This window comes from Asparagus officinalis, chromosome 1 (assembly GCF_001876935.1).
Source record: "Asparagus officinalis chromosome 1, Aspof.V1, whole genome shotgun sequence".
Lineage (NCBI taxonomy): Eukaryota > Viridiplantae > Streptophyta > Magnoliopsida > Asparagales > Asparagaceae > Asparagus > Asparagus officinalis.
The window spans coordinates 115,978,357-115,999,527 of record NC_033794.1 but is presented as its reverse complement, the minus strand read 5'-3'; the positions used below and the strand labels follow the sequence as shown (position 1 = coordinate 115,999,527).

Genomic DNA, 21,171 nt, shown 5'->3' with positions numbered 1-21,171 from the left:
GAAAACGTTCAAATAACAGAACTTGATTTCCAGCAACAAATGTTGCATTCAACATTTATAAATTATCCATGTAAGTTAATGGTTTCAATACTATCTAGATTATTCAGTTTTTTATCAGCACATTACAGAAATTACTCCAAGAAAGTGGGCAAATGGCTGTGAATGGATGAAGCTTTACTCTTATACAGATTACCAAGTGAACGGACAAAAAATAACTGTGTTACATCAACAAAACAAAGCTTCAAATGGCCCTAAACAACTACACAACATCTAGAAAACAAAAGGCCATTACTCATGAAATATCTACAACATTTTCAAACATTTCATGGAACCAAGCTAATTGTGAACCGGTGCTGCATAAAACGATCCCCATAGCTACCTACAGTATCTATCTACAACATAGACGATATTAACATTTTCTTTAGAGAAACCATTATAAACTACACTCTTGATCCAACAATGAAAATCTCTTTGATGGGTTATTAATGCCATGGATTGACATTGCTGGATACTTTATCTCATGCCGAAACTTTCTGCTTGTTTTTGGCTCTTAGGGACCTCAATCTCCTTTCCAAGGGAGATTTCTCTTCCTTCTTCCCCATCTTATCAAGATAGAAAACAACCTTCTTCAAGGTTTCAACAGTCACTTCACTCTCGTACCCTAACTCTCTCTCTTGAATGCTCAAAATCCTTTGCAGTTTTGCTAGTATATTTGCATCATCCTTCCCCAATCTTGTCTGTATCGATGCTAAGCAGTCAAGGGCTTCAGCTGCAAGATCAAAAAAAATATGCTTAAATTATCAGCATGGGTCCCTCAGTGTTCATAAAGTAAAAGAATGGATGTAGTGAGAACTTTTCAGTAAGTATATGGCAAATTTAGTATGTCCAGGTGAACAAGTACATTGAAGCGTCCAAGTTGCACTAATTAAGAATGAGGAAACAATATATCAACTAACATGGATTCAGATTCTCTCTGCGGCAATTAGACAATAGAGATGTCACTTTTTTGAATCACAATAATCGTCTAACATTTAATGGACATTTATGATTTGGCTTGGATGAAAATGGAAACTGTTGCAACCCACAAGGGGCAATAGTGTTAATTATACAAAGGAGGTTAAATTGCAGTAAAGCTCCCTCATTTATACCTTCAGTGGTACTTAACACGCCTCAACTCATTAAGTAGCACTTAGCGCCATTAGCACCACAGGGTTGCCATTTTTTACAAAGATAAATTGCAGGTAACACCCCTCTTATAGATGAGGGGTCATATGCAATTTACTAGTAAGAATGAATCAAAACCGTCTAAATATCAAGGGAAAATTATGACATAGAAAGTGGTTTCTCCACTTTTAAATTGGTAATGTTAATCCTTAATAATGAGGATGAACAAGATGGACCCAGAATATTTGATAACTATAATATATGGCTAGGTATATTTTCCTATGCTAAGTATTGCTAACGCATCCAACATTAATCAAAATGGTTTCATGGAACCAATTCAGGGAAGTATAAGCTGACAATCATCAACAGAAGGAAACATTGCTCTTACCAACTGGAAGAGATTCTTTTCCGAAAGCATTCTCCCTAATGCGTGCCACCTCTAGAGCAAAACTCTCAGCTTCTTCGTCTTTCTTTAGATGGTAGAGTGCAACTGCAAGATGTAGCATGGGAACAGTTATCGACTGATCAGTGGGTCCCACTGATTTCGACATAATTTGCAAACATGTCCTCAGCAAGCGCTCTGCCTCTGTAAAGTTCTTTGACCGTGAATAAGAAGCAGCAAGGTTTACAAGGTGAGCTGCTGCACTTGGATGTTCGAGCCCTTTGTATCTTTCAGTAATTAGCAAACACTCTTGCAATAGCTCTCTGCCCTCCTGTTCCCTAAGAAAATGAAAACAAGTAAAATGAAGAATTATAAGATTTATGGAAATTTACATCTCTCATGTTGAGTAAGATACTGCAATAAACAATAGATAACTGCTTGGTGTGTGCAATAAATTTGGATGGTTTCTAACATAGAAATCTTGAGAGAAAATGTTGATCAAATAATTGATAAACTCAAAAATATTCTTGGGTACCTCTGAAGCTCTATTCCTTGCTCAAGACTTTCAAGTTATTTACAGGGTAAAATTTCGACCATTTGTGTAGACAAGTTATACTGCACCCCTCTATTACAGAAATCTTGATCTTTCTTTCTACGAGAGAAATGTTGGAACATTTAAACCCATGTATCATAGTAGGTATTGGATTAAAGAAGAGAACATAAAAGATGCTGAGCTACTGCCTTAGTTAATATGACATTGCATGCAGTTTGGTAAGTTTAAAAACAGGTCGTAAAGTCATTTACTATGAAAATGCCATAAAGCCCTTTCCACAGAAGGCACCTTTACTATCTGTAGAAAGATCAGGGTTATCTTCATTGATAGAATGACTTGGCTTATATAGCCTTACACCCACATTTACACAAAACCCCTCTAATATTCCTTAATTACATTATCTTTTCAACACTCCTCCTCAAGATGAGCGAAAGATATCTATTAAGCTCATCTTGTCACACCCTCTAGCTAGATCTACTGAGCTAAGTCCTTTAGTCAAGCAGTCTGCAGCCTGCTCCTTAGTTGGAACATGGCCTAATTCCAGTAACCCACTATTCAGCTTCTCTTTGATGAAGAATCTATCAATCTCAATGTGTTTAGTTCTATCATGTTGAACTGGGTTGTTGGCGATGCTGATAGCTGACTTGTTGTCGCACCACAAACTCATCTTGGCACCTTTATCAAGGTTCAGCTCTACCAGCATGTTCTTCAGCCACATCAACTCCGCAACCCCAAGGCCATGGCTCTGTACTCTGCTTCAGCGGTTGATCTCGCCACCACAGATTGCTTCCTGCTTTTCCAGGAGACTAAGTTGCCTCCTACAAATATGCAATACCCTGAGGTAGACCTTTGATCATCTCCGTAGCTAGCCCAATCTGAGTCACAGTAGCCTTCAATGTTCACATGGCCACTCCTCCTGAATCTTAGTCCCTTGCCAGGGGCCCTCTTCAGATACCTAAGTATCTGATATACTATATTCATATGACCCTTCCTCGGGTCATGCATGTAGCAGCTCACCACGCTCACCGCAAATGAGATGTCTGGACGTGTGTGACTCAGGTAGATCAGTCTGCCCACCAATCTCTGATATCTCTCACGATCAACAGGTTCTCCTGCCTCAGCACTTAGCCTGAAACTCTGATCAATCGGTGTAGTAGCAGGTTTGCACCCCAACATCCCCGTCTCTGCAAGAAGATCCAGTGCATACTTCCTCTGGGAGAGAACAATCCTCTTAGGTACATGAGCTATCTCTATCCCAAGAAAGTATCGAAGCTGACCCAGACCCTTCACTTCGAATTCTTTGCTCAGCCTTACCTTGAGCTGAGCAATCTCCTTCTCATCATCCCCTGTGATGATCATGTCATCAACATACACTGTCAGCATAGTGATGTGACCCTCACTTCTTCTGAAAAATACAGTATGGTCGGCATTGATCTGTCTGTATCCCATACTAACCATGGCTCTCCTGAACCTGTCAAACCATGCTCGAGAGGACTGCTTTAGTCCATACAGAGACTTCTTCAGCCTGTAGACCTTATCTACTGTCTGTCCTGTGTCACATCCATGTGGTATCTCCATATACACCTCTTCCACTAGATCTCCATGAAGAAACGCATTCTTCACATCAAGTTGGTGTAGTTCCCATCCACTATTTGTTGCCAAAGAGATCAGCGTTCGAACAGTACTCATCTTCGTCACTGGTGCAAAAGTCTCATCGTAGTCAATGCCGTATGTCTGGCTGTACCTTTTTATTACCAGTCGTGTCTTGTATCGTTTAACCTTTCCTTTTGGGCTCTGCTTCACAGTAAACACCCACTTGCATCCCACTGCTCTTTTTCCTGCTAGCAGTGTCGCTAACTCCCACGTGTGGTTCTTCTCAAGAGTCCCCAGCTCCTCATGCATAGCAGCCTTCCACTTTGAGTCCTTCTTAACATCCTGCCAGCTGTTAGGTATAATAACAGAATCTAATGATGCAATGAATGCTCCATGTGAAGGGGATATGTGAGAATAGGAAACAGAATGATTTAGATCCCAACCATATCTCTTAGGAGGATTTCCCGTATTACTGCGACTAGTCCTCCTTTCTGACATTGGAGTAGGGAGAGGGGTAGGAGTAAGAATGGTATTACCTAGAGTGTAGGGTGGTGTAGGTGTCTCAGGAGTTAGAGCAGAGCTGGACGAGGGACTAGGCACTGACGCTGTTACTGTAGGTACCTCTGGTTCCTTCCCCTTCCTACTGTATGTAAGCAACTCCCCCTGAGCTGTAGGCCTAACACCCCTTTTCTCCTCCTCTCCCCTTTCGTCTTCATCCTCCTTCTCTCCTAAGTACGGAATCGAAATTGGGATTGACCCCCTTGAGCTCTCACCATTCTCTCACTCTCGCCTAATACCTCCAGTATCGGGCAAGTCGCCAAAAGGTGAAGTAACCCCCACTGTGTAATACAGCTCAAGCTCCCGAAACCGCACGTCCATGCTGACAAACAGTCTTTTCTCCACCGGGCTCTAACAGACATATCCTTTATGGGTGTCATTGTATCCCACGAATATACACTTCACAGCCCTAGGGTCTAGCTTCCCAACCGATTGGCTGTTATCCTTTACAAAGCACACACAACCAAATACCTTCAATGGTAGGGCCCCCCCTCCTTTATCTCCCTTAAGTGTCTCATGGGGAAACTTCCACTCTAACACACTTGAAGGCGTCCGGTTAATTAAGTGAGCAGCAGTCAAGACTGTTTGTCCCCACAAAACCTTTGGGACATTCATTGTCATCATCATACTCCTAGCAACTTCTAAGAGATGTCTGTTCTTCCTCTTTGCTACCTCATTCTGAGCTGGGGTGTATGGGCATGTAGTCTGGTATAGAATCCCCTGAGCTAACAGATACTCCTCAAGTGCTCTGTTGGTGTATTCTGTCTCATTATCCGACCTCAACACCTTTACTGCTGCACAATACTGAGTCTGGATGTGCTTATGAAAATCTTTGAAACAGCCAACAACATCACTTTTGTTTTTCATAAGATATACCCAAGTGACTCTAGAGAAGCAATCAATAAATGTAACAAAAAACTTACATCCATTTATAGAATTAACTGGACAGTGTCCCCATACATCCGAGTGTATTACTTCAAACTTGCAAGAACTCCTATTACCCGAACTAACATAAGAGCTTCTAGTCAGCTTCCTAAACTCACAAGCATCACACTACAGCTTTTGTTTATTTACTTTTCCAAACAAGGTTGGATACATTTTACCTAAAATGTCAAATGACGGATGTCCCATCCATTGATGATAAAATATCAACTCATCTTCTGCACACACTTTAGCTCCTCTTGTTCTCGTCCTCTCTATCACAGATGTCAGCGCTGAGTCCATCCCTTTATGGTCCAAGTACCACAGCCCACTGCGCCATATCCCAGTCTCAAGTCTTCGCCCCATCCCCTTCTCCTGGAAGATCACCTTGGGAATGTCAAAAGAAATAATACAATTTAGTTGGAGGATAATGGCACTAATGGATAACAGGCTAATAGGAAATGAAGGAGCATACAGAACATTAGATAAAGTTATAGAACATGTGTAACTAACAGTGCCCTTACCAACCACATCCTGTGCTGTATCATCAGCGATCTGAATGCTCTCTGCTTCTGCTAAGTGAGTGTAAGATAAAAACTCACTGACATTGCCTGTCACATGTCTGGATGCTCCAGAATCCATTATCCAAACGGTGGATCTTTCCTCATTTGGGTGTGCGCGAAGGGCGTAATTGGCATAGTCTCCTCCAGAGATAGTAGTAGATGCCCCTCAGACACATCACCTACTGCTCTCTGCTTCCTCCTCAGTGCTGCCAAGAGTGTCCGATCCTCATCAGTGAAGATCATCTCAGATTCTTCTTCCCTTTCTGCCACTGTCAAGTTTGCACGGTGGCCTCCTCTTCCACCTCGCCTGCCTCCACGACCACGGCCTCCAGCCTAACCACGTCCACCCCAGTCCCTTTCCCTGGGTGGCTTAGGGCACATCTGTCTCAGATGCCCTATCTCTCCACAGTTGAAGCACTGCCTAGTCTCCCCTCTGAATCCGGTGTTATCCGGGTTGGATACCACTAGTGCAGACTTCTCCCTTGTAAGTCCACCTATCCCAGACTGTAGCCTGATACGGCTCTCCTCCTGTATCATGACCGAGACTGCCTCCTCCAGTGGTGGGATCTTCGTCTGGGTTAGTAGCAATGTCGTCCTCTACTCATACGCTAGAGTCAAACCTCGAAAAAAAACATGGTCCTCTTCTGCAAAGAGACCTCGCGCTCCTTGCACTCCGGGTCCTTACAGCTTGCTAGGGGCGAGAAGTGATCATGATCAAACCACAAGCGCTCCAGCTCTGTGACGTACTCCTGTACAGTCCTCTCTCCCTGGACTATAGCGCTGATCTCACCACAAGCGCTCCAGCTCTGTGACGTACTCCTGTACAGTCCTCTCTCCCTGGACTATAGCGCTGATCTCCTTCTCGATCTGGAATACCCTCAGGTTATTTCTCACCCCATCGTAGGTCCTCCTTAGCTTCTCCCAGACATCCTGCACCCTCCCAAGACCATCCACTGTGGCAGCAATTGGCTGGACTACAGAATTCAGAAGCCAGATGTACACCAACATATGAGTGGACTTCCACTCATCTCTTTCTGCGGAGCCCTCAGCCGGTTCAGTTTTCTCCCCTGTCAGATATCCCTCCAGGCTCCTCCCGGCAAGGGTATATTTCACCCGTCGCGACCAACTTAGATATGTCGTGGGTCCATCGAGCTTTACATCGATAGGCGGAAGCTCCACCTTCTTGGGTGGTGGCTTTGTCGAGCCCTCTCCCTTCGACAACCTCATCAGTTGCATCAGTGTTAAGATCTCATCAGGATTCAACTTCTTGATGATCTCCTCCATCAGATTTTTTCCAGTCTTCGTCATCGATCCGACTTGTATTCTTGTGGTGCGTCGTGAAAATTCTAACAGCACTTCGACAGCACAACAAGAGAGTTAGATCAACAAGAATTCTTGTTTCACCAAGGAAACAATAACCAAAAGCAAGATATCTCAACAATGTGAGATATCAGTTCTTCCTCTCATCAGTTCGAGGACTGACCTATCGAGGGAACCTAAACAAGCTATTACAATTCGAGGAAAGAAAAAAAAACAAATCATCTAATACAGATTACAGATTCCATTTTTTTCTTCTTCTTTTTTTTATGAAGTCTAATCAGCAATAGTCCTGCCGTCCTGGTCATCTTCTCTCCCTTCATAATTTCTGCCGTAATCACAAAGAATCCCCTTCCCCAAATCACCGAATCACAAAGACCCCCCCCCCCCAAATAAAACACAACGGAGCCTCTTCAACCGCCGGAAAGGTCAACTGGAGGTCATCTACGCCCAAGTTCTCCATCATCGCCGCCGGAGAACTCCTCGTACCTCTTCGCTGGCTCCGGGTCGGTTACTTCACCGCGTCCTCAGATCTCAAACGACGGCGTCCTCCTTTGTCTTCGTCGGAGGAGGAGAGCCCAAGTTCAGGAAGAGTGGGTCGGACCACGCATGGCACCTGTACTCGGCCCACCCACGCGCCTCGGCCCTGTCGACCTGGTGCCCACTCGTCTTCGTCTGGATCCTCGACAAAAATGGAGTTACGGAGGCTAGGGTTCGAGCTGGGCTCTCGAAGGCGGCGGAAGATGAGTTCACTTCACGGTTAGGGGGAGTTGAGCGATAAAGGGCGGATTTGGCTCAGAGTAGGGAGGCGGCTAGGTGAGCGGTGGATTTGGCTCTGATACCATGTAGAAAGATTAGGGTTATCTTCATTGATAGAATGACTTATATAGCCTTACACTCACATTTACACAAAACCCCTCTAATATTCCTTAATTACATTATCTTTTCAACTCTATCCTAGCATACGGATTTGGATTTTTTTAGTCACACATGATAGGTCCCAATTTTGATTTAGTGCGGAAAGGTGCTTGTACCAATTGGAGCTTGAAGAACTAGCATAGGAGCTAAACAATACTCATTATGTTCACTAATGGCATGTATAGATGATGGCCTGCAGTATTTACCTACGACATGCAGGATGGGGCTGGAAACAGTGTCCACTGGAGAAAGTCTCGGACAATGGAAACCAAAAAGGTGGTTGTTGAGCAGCATGCCACTAATGATCACATTGATGGAGATCTTTGACAAAGAGATCATCCTTGTTATCTTATCTTTTTCTCTTTCTTTTGAGAATTTATCACTGAGACTTCTGGTTGGAAAAGTTCTTTTCCTAAAGCTAGTAATGTACTGGAGTGTGTTAGCTTGTAGTGAATCTAAATTGAAAATCTGAGATTTCACATTACAATGACATGGAAATGTAAGATAGGCCTAGTGAATAGCTTCATTTGTCATGCTTTTTTATAACCTAGATAATCCATAGCACCTCTTTATTTCTCATCCTGCCCAAGCTTCTTGGTGTTGGGTCAGCACAGCCCTTGAGAAGGAAAGTAGCTATGGATTCTTTGGGTGCAGAACTCTCTTCACCTGGATCGAGGACACAAACTTGAAGATAGGAATTGTTGCCATTTGAGTAATTTTTCATCCATTTTCATTAAGAGTAAACTTTTTTACTTTTTAACAAAAGCTAGCTACTTTTGACCAAGAAAGAGTTCAACCCTATACTAGTTGTGATTATGTTTTAATGATAATTAGTGATTAATGATCTAGCTGTCACAGAGGATTAATGTTCTTTTATATGATGAATCGATGTTTATTAGCTTTTTCATTAAATAGAAAAGTACATCCACAAAAATAAATGCAAAACTGCAGGTATGGATAAATATAAAAAGTGCAGAGAGAACAAAATGAATTTGTATAAGGACATGGAAAAATCTGTTTTTTTAAAGTGAAAGTGCTTGCTTCTTTTCAATGATGGAGAATTGAAGAAGTTTGACTTTGTTGTACACTGCAAGAAGTCATTAATTGTATGAGAGTACATAAAAGTGTGAAGCTTTTATTTTCACCCCTGCTCTAGGACTAGATCATGTAGGCCTTTAGTTAGTTTTACCTAATAAAAGGATCAAAATCTTCCATTACAGTCATTGAAAGGTGATTTATTATTTTTGGAAGAAATGACTTTCTTGTGTAAAATGAGAACCCACCCATGGCGTGAGGGTGACCATAATGTGAAGCCTTCATTTCCCAACCACCTTTCTTCTTTATTTCCCTACTTCTGCTCATGCGACTTTGATCTCCATTTTAGAGTGTTCCACTAAGTCAAATAACGAATTGCACCCAAAAGCTAAATTGATAAGTTATGGACTAACAACATCTAATAGTCACCCTCATGTGGGCTATTCAGCCACGTGAAATGCCTTTAGCATTGACGACTTGTTTGGAAAGGAAGAACAAATGCGGTAAGTAAAAAGTGGAGGCCCGCTTATCTTAAAATTCAGTGGTCTGATGAGATAATCCAAGATATCCCAAAGCTCCATGCTATGATCAGACAGCAACTAACTCCAAAGCTAAAAGCTAATAGGTGGTGGTCGTGTAACAGTGTGTATGAAGCAAACCTATGAGTTAATCCTTTCAATATGCTGGTTCATTTTAAGAACTCTTCAACTATGTTTTAAGAGAATTACATGTTAGATATGTTTTAACACTTTGTATATTGCACATACGGGTACCAAGTTGTATGTTTCTTGCAGATCTTTCTTATAAGAACATTACCAGGTGGTGTTCCCTCTTCCCTCTTTTCGTGAATGATAACTGTAAGGATGTTGTTTCTATAAATCTCTAAATGTTATGCAGATATAAGAGCTGTGTTTTGCCTCCATGAACATTTTCATCAGTAAGTACTGATATTCAACGAATGACCATGAAATGAAAAAAAAGTGATCTTTCACTCAAACCAATGCTTTTAGGCATCCTGCTGGATATTACTTGATAGTTTAAGGACATTGATGAAGATTAGGAAAGATATTGCAAATATAAAATTGAAGGTTGGTGAATATTATAGATGGTAAAATAATGTAAATAAGTGTGGATAAATGGATTATTACGATCAAATTACAACATTGAAGAGTAAAACATGCTTGTAATCAGAGTGTACTTTATGTTAGATCATAATATTGTTTAAATTCGATGAGACAGTTGCACCACTTACCTTCCCGTGACATGAAGTAACTCTGCCAGATCAATCTTTATCTTTTCAAGAATATCATCATCTATGTTCACATATTCTGAGTCCTTTATAACTAGAATACCACCTCTATACATGGATATTGCTTCCTCTACGCTTCCTATGAAATATATGAAGGTAGTTAATCAAACATGTAAAAGAAAATGGAAAAATAAATGATCTTAGAAGTGGTTCCAGCTTAATGTGCCAAATATTTTTGGCTCAGATGAAACTTGCCTACTGGCAACATTTGACAACAGAAGTTACCTTTTGCACACAGAGCATGGGCCAAGGAACACATTGCCATTCCTACCCTTCCATCATTATCCCCATGAGCTTTCTTGTATATGTTTAAAATTCTTGACAAGGCAGAGGGGAAATTCAGATAAATAAGCACCATGTAAAAGCTGGATTTATCAATTATGACAAACAGAAACGACCTGAAATATATCAAAACTATGACATTTCCTACAACAAATATCAGGATGAATATGAATATAATAAAACATTTTTAATACACTTTGATGCTATTATCTGTAGACACAAGGAATTTTCCATGAATCCTCTGGGTGTTCAAACTCCCTACTGGGCTAGATAGGAATTACTCGTAACTTTCAAATAGTTGAAACATACAAATGAACAAAAGACAAACTCATTTATGCCTTTGTTTTGGCACAATAAAATACGAACAAACTGTAAGTTACTGTGTTGACATGCGTATTTCTAGACAAATACATGTACTAGGTTTTGGATAAATAATGTGTCTGATACCTATTGTTCATGTTAGATCGGGATAGGTGTGCGCATCTAGGATGTATTTCTTCTCGGAAAATGACATACTATTTATTTATCCCAAGCAATGTCCTAATTTTAAGTATGGTATCATAATCTATGGCTCATAAACATGGACATGAATGTTTTACTAAGACATGGACATGGGATGTTCAAGACATTTCTGATCTCGTGCAGAAGTACATAACACGCCGTTGTGATCAACATAGACACAATTCTGACTTGTAATGTATGCAAGGCCAGTTTCACAAGATTATCTTTATTAAAAAAAACTCTGAACTTATAAATGCTCAATAATGTTTGAATGAGATAGTCATCTTTTAGAAGAGGAACATTTTAAGCTAAGCATAGAACAGGTAACATATACCACAACAGCTATAAGAGTCACTTGAGCAACAATTCCAGAAAGCATATTACTTATGATTCTAAATAATGTCTTTTTCTGCTTGCTTTATACATACTTGTTGATGCTTGTAGCTAATCCAACCAAACACGATGAAATGTTTACTTACCTTCTAAAGCAAGCTTCAGCGTCCACTGCCTTTCCTTCATTAATAAAAAGATTCCCGAGGCTAACCAAAGGTACCACAAGCTCCTCACTATCCGCTCCTCTACTCTTTTCTACAATGTCAACAGACTTGTGATAAAGAGCTGCAGATTTTGTGGATCTTCCAAGTAACCTGTAGACTTTTGCCATTCCCATAAGTGGTGTAATGAGAAAAGGACTGTCCTTTCCTGCAATAAGAATCATAATCTCAATTTTTCCAAATAAACATCTTCAAATAAATAGAAAGTTTGGAGATAAATGTAAATTACCATGTTCTTTATGCAGGAGAAGTGGTAAAGTTATATATTTGAATTTTAGAGGGTAAAATTGGTTTCAGCAGAACTACATTTATTAAGAAATGTAGCCTTTTGATAGCATGCCAGTTTAGCTCTTAACAGCTCTGAGCTTTATTCTAGATAAACAGACTTTAGATCTATGTACTTCCAAAGCAAGTCAGTTTGCGCATAAACAAAATGCCCGAGAAAATCATTTTTGTGGAATGGCTTGATTATTTATGTCCTAAGAGCATCTCCAACCATAAAACTCAAAATGGTGTAGTTTTTACACCAAATTGGTGTAGTTTTTACACCAAATTACTATTCCATCTCCAACCCATTACACCAAATGTTACACCAAATTGGAATATTCCTTTTATTATTCTTATCTTTTAACATTTTTTGAAATTAAAAATATTTAACAAATTATATAATTATATAATTATATAATACATATAATTAATTATAATAAGGGGTTTTTGTCTTTAAGCCCATTTGTTTACATATCTTTATTTTTAAACCCACTCATTATTAGTTGTATTCTTAAGCCCAATTCATTTTTGGTATTTGTCTTTAAACCCAATTCTAAAATACAATACTTTTACTACTTGTATTTATACAGAATGAATGTCAAAACCCTAAAATACCCCTTTGATTGGCCCCATAAATCCCAGTGTCTCTCTCTCATCTTCCCCATTTCACCTCAGCCCATCTCCAGCCGCCGACGCCCCACTCTAGCTGCCGCCGGCGATCTCGGCCCCCGTCACCCTCTCCCGCCTCTTCAAGAACTCCCCCTCCTCCCCCAAAACCCTAACCCTAATCAAGTCCTTAAGAGTTCGGTTGGAGGAGAAATAGTAACTTTTTTTGCGTCAAATTGATGGGATGAAGTTCGGTTGGAGAAGCTCTAAAGGCAGCAGATAAAGATAAGCACCAACGCACAAGCAGATAAAAAAACTACTTGATTGGTTTATACAGTAAAATGTATCAATGTCACCTTCACCTGTAATTTGTTCGAAGAAAATTTGAGATAAAACATGAGAAGGTCAAAAGATGTATAATCTTTCAAGGACATGCTAGATTCAAATGACATGACTGCCTGGTGGATTGCTTAGTCGTTGGAATGAACTATAATTTCAAACACTGACGTGAATGTCACACTTTCACACGGTTATGGGATGTTATCATGTTATACACCGCAGGTCTCAAAAAAACTAAAAGAGGGACAACGATATTTTTTTTCTTAGGGGTTTTTGCTTTTAGACCCATTTGTTTACTCCCATTTATTTTTAAACCCAAGTACTATTATTTGTATCTTTAAGCCCAATTCACCTTTTGTATTTATCTTTAAACCCAAAACCACTTATTTTTATATTTTGAAGATTGGGTTTAAAAATAAATACAAAATGTGAATTGGGCTTAAAGATACAAATAATAGTACATGGGTTTAAAAATAAATGGGAGTAAACAAATGGGTCTAAAAGCAAAAACCCCTTTTTCTTAATATATGTGAATCTCCTTTCCTCATCTTTCTTAGATTTTGAGAAAGTTAACGGGGCTAAAATGGTTTCTACTTTGTCTCTTAGAAAAAATAACTATTTACTTAAACGGAAGATGATATACTTATTTCTACACATATTTGGCATTTCAACCATTTATACGTGAGGAAAGTTGACATGCTATCATGTCTAATAGATGAACATGTCAATTTTTGGAAGGAAGAAATACTTTATATGTAATATGGAATTAAAGACTTTCCTATCAAGATTGTCTTCTTGTCCCCTTTTTTTCTGGGTGGGGGGCTTTGTAATTTGTCAGAGATATGCCAAAGAAGTCTGCAAACATATCAACTGAAATAATCCACGATTACACACAAACGAGTCCCCCATGATCTGCCAAAGGTTGAACAAGGAAATTATACTGTCATCTATAACTCTAGGAAAGCCATCTAAAATCATTAATTGGGAAGTTCAGTCTATGTTGAGAAACACCATATAAGAGGCTCCAGTACAGATAATGGAAGAAACATTTCCATTATTTGTGTGATTTTAAATATGATAAAAGTCTTTTGACTTTTGGTCTTCTTTTTGATAGGTGTTCTTAGTGTCTGGAGACCTCTATGAAGAATATGATCCTTTGCCACCTGATCATCTGTCCTGGTTATCTTTAATTATATTATAATTTTTTACATCTTGCGTACTTACCCTGTAACCCTTTATTTAGGGATTTTAAACATTACCAGTACATGTGAACTTGATACCAGTCAACAATCTGCTATTCTATAAGCCAACAATGTTCTGTAAATATGTCAAGTATATGTAAATACGAAGTTCACTAGTTTAGTTTTATTGACCAACAACTCAAACCTTCTTACCACACTGTCATGACATTCCCACTCAATATACTCTGAATCAAAGATTTCTACAATATTTGCTGGTGTACTACATATAGTCAATAAAAAAAATAAGAAACTGAAAATTTGTGTGGACAATGGTCAGTTTTATGTGTCTATAACTATAAGATTACTGATTTTACTCTATTAAACAATTTTTCTCTTACATGGTGTTCCACTGCCTTGATCAACATTTATTCATTTTCACATATAAACATATAAAAGAGAGCTCAATATGCTCTCCACTCACTGTGACAATATATGCAGATACTAACAAATCAGACCCAAGAAATTATGCATACTTTTGAAGTATTTTACAAAGCATGTGAGCAACCATCTGATGGTAGTCAGCTAGAAAAGTTGAGCAACATAACTTACCAAACTCTTTCTCTAAAATTTTGAGCCCTCTTTCATATACAAGCATAGCATCCTCAAATTTCCCCAGATTTGCATATATACTTCCCATATGCATTAGTATTGAATCCATTAGTGGCATATCATCATGTAGACCACTCATGACCTCTTTCAGCTGTTAATCACCAAGGATAGAACATGAGTCTTAATAATCCAATAATGGGGAAGGAAGAGAATGAGTGACAATTTTAACACCTAATTGATGATTTTATAACTAATGAACTTTTCCAAAAGAGAATAGACCCTAAAATACTAGCTGTACATAAAAATGTTATGAAGGAACAGTAAAATCTAGTGCAGAGCTAAAATCTATCAAGGGGCAGTAAAATACTAGGTGTACATAAAAGAACTTTATATCTGCATTTCCCCTCAGGAAATTGCACCTTTCCACATCATATATCAATCTTATTATCAATGCCGGAGCCAGAAATTTTACCTCGCTGGGGCCAAGACACATAAGTAACCCCTTATTTATTTCATAAGACTAACACTAACGTCAAAATTAATTCCTACGTGTTTACACCATTCAAAGATATTCCTCTATGATCATGTTGGTGGTAAAATTTTCTGCAAGAACTTTTCCAATTCATATAACCAAGTTTTTGCAAGAAACCTATCGATCATTTTTTTTCCAAAGCCTTGTTTTCACAATTCACAACTGAAAGTGATTGCAATTTAGTTGCATTAGAAACAAGAAATGCTAAAGCAAGACGAACTGATATATTCTTAAAAATCTATAATTTTGGGTATGACTAAGTAATAGCTGACCACTAATTTATTGCTAACATCGTTGGCAAGAGACTCACAAATTGTGTGGATATATTTTTTCTATTTGTGGCATTGCAACTTTTAGTAAGTGTATGTTCAAGAGAGGTGGCAGGCTAGCTGTTGCTACTTAGGCCCAAGCCACCCAACACACTCGATAAGAAATACAGTAGTTCTCTAGCTAGTAGCTACTCAGCCCTAGCTAGTTGTAAACTTTATTCAAAAGAACTCATTGCAATAGCAGATTAAAACATAATCCCGAAGTTGCATGTGGCTCTGCCCCTGCTTATTTTGTTCATAGACAAAAGATAAACAACATATGGGGATGAGAAAACCAGATGCATAGAATAAATGTTGGATATGTATCGGTAGTACACATCCGTTATAGAATCTTCACGTATTTGATACGAATTACAAGAAGACAATACTCTTCTAATACTAGAGATGGAAACACAACACAAGAGAGCATAGAGGGATTGTACATGCAATTCTGGAAGCATACATAAGTTACTATGTCTCAGAATTTATAGTTACAAGAAAGACATTATACAGCTAATGCCACTATATGATTCAAGGATTCAGACAATTGCACTCTGGCCACGATGGATGCATCACATGGTTGATGTTTTATAAGCGGAAAACTTGAAATTTATGCCTAAGGACGTCAGCTTCTCTAAGTGGTTGAAAAAAATGAAAGTATTTGATATGTTCCCTAGACATCTGGGCTCCTTGGGTTGCATTTTAATTAATGAAGAAATAACTAGTATATGAGAGGCGATGCTAATTTCCCTTGGGCTATCACAAGTGAATGAATGCATCCACGTATTCAAGAGCATGGTCCTATATAACATGATTTGGTAAGTTTCAATGCTTACAGATGTACTACTAATTTCATAAGTTGACTTTCCTTTGATTGACTGGTTAAGTAAAACAAAGATACTGTCTACCATTTTTTGTTTCCTCCTTTCCCAGTTAATCCTTTTTATCTAATAAAAACAAAGACAACACTTCCCTTCCGCGTTCTCTCTTCCAATGTTAGCTTTTGTTCAATTAGTGTGTCAAACTTCAAATTGTAACAAGACACGTACATAGTTCATAGGTGCATATTGTAGATATCTGTTGCAAAGTACAGAAAGAAGTAAACAGATTTCTCATGTATTTCTTTCAACTGGTTGGAAACTTGGATAGCCGTAATTTCTTATAAATAGTAAGTAGAAGTACAACAAAAAAATTGATAAATAAGAGCCAGAACATGTTTTCAATGACATAGAATGCTAAAACAAGATCCACAAGGAAGTAGTAGAATGACTTTTAATTTATTTTTTTCAGCATGTGTTTTATGTTTGTCAAACTGCTGAGTGCGGGAGCTGCTTCACTTTCCTGCTAGACTACCCCCATCACCACCATATGTACACGTCTACCTGATCTAATAATTGAAAGACTTGCTTTAGATAGCTGTCAGTTTGAATACAAACCCTTTTAAGGAAATAGGGGTTGTTTGCATGGATGGATGCCCTGATATCTAATTCCAATATAGTTTAATACCAGCTCATCGGCACAGGAGATGTCTGAAAACTTTGTTGTGTTGAGTAAGGCCTAAAAACTGTCTTAACATAAACAGGCCTTTACTTATATGATGAATGTGCTAGATTTCTCTGTATATAGACAATTTATATGAAAATGCTAAATAAAATATCTAAGGTACATACAAAGATTGGTGGCCAAATTTCACAAAATTCTCCTACACTTTGGGGATTTTGCAGAAAATAGTCCTGAACACTATAAATCATCAAAAACCCCAAATTTGTCTCACTTAGGTACTATCATTGAAGGCAATTACTTTAAATATAGCTTATATTTAACTATTTCAGGTCAGTGTAGGTAAAAAAACAAAAAGGTTAGTTTAGATTTTTTTAACTCTATCTGCTAACGCCATTTATGAGAGTTTCCAAGAGTTCAGGTGGTTTTACTTTAAATTTGAAAGTTGTGATTTAAGTTTTGGGAGTGAAACACCAAAGCTCAGACGAGTTTTGTGAAATTTACCCAAGATTGGTTCTTAAAAATTGTATGGAGTTCTAAATAGGAAATACAAGTAAACTACTTAGTTTAGGGGGTTCTACTAAACTTTTGAAGCTCAGGGGATTCAATGATTTAAGTTTAGGGACCCCAAAGTCCAGTGGAGTTTTATGAAATTTACCCAAGATTGGCTCTATAGAAAACTTCTGGTAGTTGTTATTAGTTACCACAACTAAACTACTTAGTTGTAATACTTGGAGAGTTAGTAACTAGTCATGAGGAGAATATTACGTCCTCCCAGTCATCATTATATATGATGTCATTGCTTCATTATTCGTTAAAACTTTCCAGCATATTAATGCGTTGTTTCTGAAATTGCACATACTGCTCTGGACAGTATATGAGACCGAATCATGAATTATTGGAGGGAAAACAAATTACCATATGCAGTACGCGCTCGAGCTTTGAAACTTCACCAGCTCCCATGTATCCCAAGGCCAGAATGTCCAAGAGAGCAGCTTGCTCTATGCCTTTGGAACCACAAATCACCTGTTCTTTAGCCATCTCATAATTCGCTTGGAGTAGACACATGGCATCATTTTTGTTCCCCATTGCAAGCATAGTTTTGATTTCAACAAAGAGTTCTTGAAGCTGCCTTTCAAGATCATCCAGATTATCTACATTGGTATTTAAGTCATCAAGCATCTTTGACCTACCAACAATAATTATCAAATTACGTATGTACATACAAAATCATCATGAATTTTTGTTGGAGTATCTTTATCATATACTTATATAAGAATTAGTGATTGGAAAATCTGATATTTATACTGTCCAATCATACAACACAGTTGATCAGCTCATAAAATGAAATTTGTGGTCAGTATTGTGCATAACAAATAGCCAGGCTCTCTAAACATCTCAAAGTGCAAGCTAACCAACATAAAAGTGCATCTTCCATGTGACAAAATAGATGTTTTGATAAAAGCACAGTATCCAGGAACACGACAAATGAGGTGAGTTATGTTTGAACAACAACTTTGTAGAATAGGTTCATAGAATGTTGGAAATTGCATCAACTTACAGAGAATAACATGGTTACTTGAGGAAAAACCATAAGCGATGGGCAAATTAAAGTGGTACCTTGGCTTACATACGATTTTCAACCATTAAAGTACACAATCGACATCAATCCCTCAAGGGACCATTTTTTTTGGTAAATAAAATCATACAATAACAACTTGCCAATATTGGGTATGTTCGTGCATAGCAATATGCTCATTACTTAAAGTATACAGTGAGACCATGTTTCCTTCCTTTAGCAAGTGATGTCCTCACATTTTCCTTCTGTTTGCCTATCCTTATGGCTGACAATGATGAACACCTCTTGCATTTGGATCCAACATCCCTTTTGAGTCAAGCACCCCTATGGATATTAGATTGTAGCGTGTCTTCTGGACGTACCAGACTGCTTCTAGAACATACATAGTCTCATCCTTCCCTTAAATATTGATTTTCTCTGTGCCGACGATTTTGCATGCAATGTCATCTACCATCTTCACAGTTTCATCATCCGTCACAACTAAGGAGTCAAATCTTTCCCTTTAGAAACATAAACGATATTTGGTTCTAACAAACCTAGTGTACATCCACAGAGAGAGCAACGAGAATATTATTTTAAACTTCGTTACAAGAGCCACTCACCTTCCTCTTGAAAATCTAGACGAAAATCATAAAGGTACTCTTCCCGAAAAACCCTAGATCTCGAATTTCTTTAAATCTTGGATTTCAACATCTTACTTTTTACAACTCTTGAATATGTGGTTGTTTATACTTCCCGTCATAAAATTATTTCAACATAAGCACACTTTTTCTATTCACTTGGAAACAAGGCCTTACCATTACATAGGGATTATAGACATACTTAACTCAGAGTAGTCAATATGCTGTAGCAAAAATATGCATGCGTAATAAGAATAAAACAAAAACCCATAACACCTCAAAAAAAAAACAAACATATTCATTGAATTACTATGAAATACATATCAAGATATTCAGTCATGCTTACAATGTAGTGTGTAAACAACTAATTGCCGGTTAATGTTTTCGCTGCGCTTTGTTCTTCAATTTGTGTCGGGTTTCAACATTGCTAAGTTCAATTCCTGAAACTAAACTAACAAAAGAATGAAAAAGAATCAATCTCCCACCTCAAGGAAGTGCAATGTAGCTTTACAAATCCCTCCCCTGAGACACACTGCTGCAATCTCGCTCTCAAATAAAATCTACAGCTACTGCATTCTACACGTCCAAAATAGCTCAGAGAACTTGAAACAACGTCCTTGTACTTTATCCTGAAATCAAATAACGGAAAAAGATTAATGTGCATTCCAACAAACAGTTGGTGTGCAGAATTGGGTTTGAAGCTAATCCCATAAACAAGAGAGAGAATCCTGGAAACCAAAGAAGGAAGATTGAAATTATTGGATTTTAAAGAGAATGATGGCGAAAATACGTATAAAAGTTTACCTTTTATCGATTGAAACTAGGAGAGGATGAAGATGGAGAACAGAAATTGCCATAGCAGCTGAAAATGGTGAAGAGAAGAGGAGTCAATCGTTTATTTAATACGGGTAAACGGGTCGCGACTTTTGGGAGCTAATATGGATCCGATATCATGTTGAGTTTTTTTATATTAGTCCTCACATCTTCAATAATTCCATATTAGAGCCTCAAATCTTTGAAATTGCTCAGTGGTCCCTCAAATCCTAAATGGTCATGCAAATTGGTCCCTCAATGATCAAAATGCCCCTCAACTTAGGTGTTCTAGTTACTGGGGAAGACATAAGGTGAGAGGTGTTTTGGTCATTGAGGGACCAATTTGCAAAACCTCTTAAGATTTGAGGGAATTCTCTGTATTTTCAAATGTTTGAGAAACTAACATGGAATAATTGAAGATTTGGGGGCTGATATCTAAAAAAACCCTATGATATTTTCTCTTGCCCGGTCAGTTTTCGCCCTTAAAGCCCGACAAAAGAAGAACATTTTATTCAATTGATAAATATTGGGAAAATGTGTCAATGCCCCCAAAATAAACAAGCTAGTGTGGCCGAGTCCTATCAACTTTTTCTCTGGCTCTTTAGCCCCAAAAGAGACTAAAAAGTGTGACCCGGCCCTAAAAGCCCACTTTTATACATGTACTCTATATATTTTCACCATCCTACTGAAAATGCCCTCTTCTCTCACCCCGGAAACCGTCTTCTTCACCCATCAACCCGGTGATCTTTGTCATCGCAATTAATACGAATTGATGGCAAAAACAGAGAGAAAAAAGCACGGGTTCCCTCCATTACAGGTCTAACTCATCATGGATTATATATTTTATAGTTTTATCTCACTCTCTCATTTATGATATTAGGGTTTTTATTCTTCAACTTTCAATAACCCCTTACGCGTTAAAAACTCTCTCAATTACTCCTCATAACTGTCATCATAACTTTCAACACCCCCAATGGCCGCCAAAGACTTAATTTGCATGGTGTCCTTAGGCGAGAAAGCTATATTCTTGATGCTAAGTTCTACAACAAGATATTTTGAACTGAAATTTGATGTATCTAAAAGATTGAAAGTACCTCAAGATGCTTTATCACTAATATATAAATATGAGAAGCACCCGAACCTGAGTTTTTAAGTTGATAATGAAGA

The 21,171-nt window shown here is 38.3% G+C and overlaps 1 protein-coding gene across 2 annotated transcripts; it reads right to left on the bottom strand.

The window, feature by feature from the left end:
* On the bottom strand, window positions 160–20,087 carry LOC109829130 (nephrocystin-3). Of its 2 annotated transcripts, XM_020396241.1 has the most exons (9): window positions 19,996–20,087; window positions 19,677–19,820; window positions 17,911–18,181; window positions 14,653–14,803; window positions 11,576–11,798; window positions 10,539–10,630; window positions 10,257–10,392; window positions 1,553–1,884; window positions 160–769 (listed from the first exon to the last, which is right to left on the bottom strand). In XM_020396241.1, exons 1-9 carry the CDS (start codon window positions 20,046–20,048, stop codon window positions 519–521), a joined length of 1,653 nt encoding a protein of 550 aa, XP_020251830.1. In that variant the 5' UTR covers window positions 20,049–20,087; the 3' UTR covers window positions 160–518. The 2 variants fall into 2 exon arrangements, with proteins under 2 accessions (XP_020251830.1, XP_020251831.1); XM_020396242.1 differs by lacking the exon at window positions 19,996–20,087 and having other exon boundaries at window positions 17,911–18,146; window positions 19,677–19,805.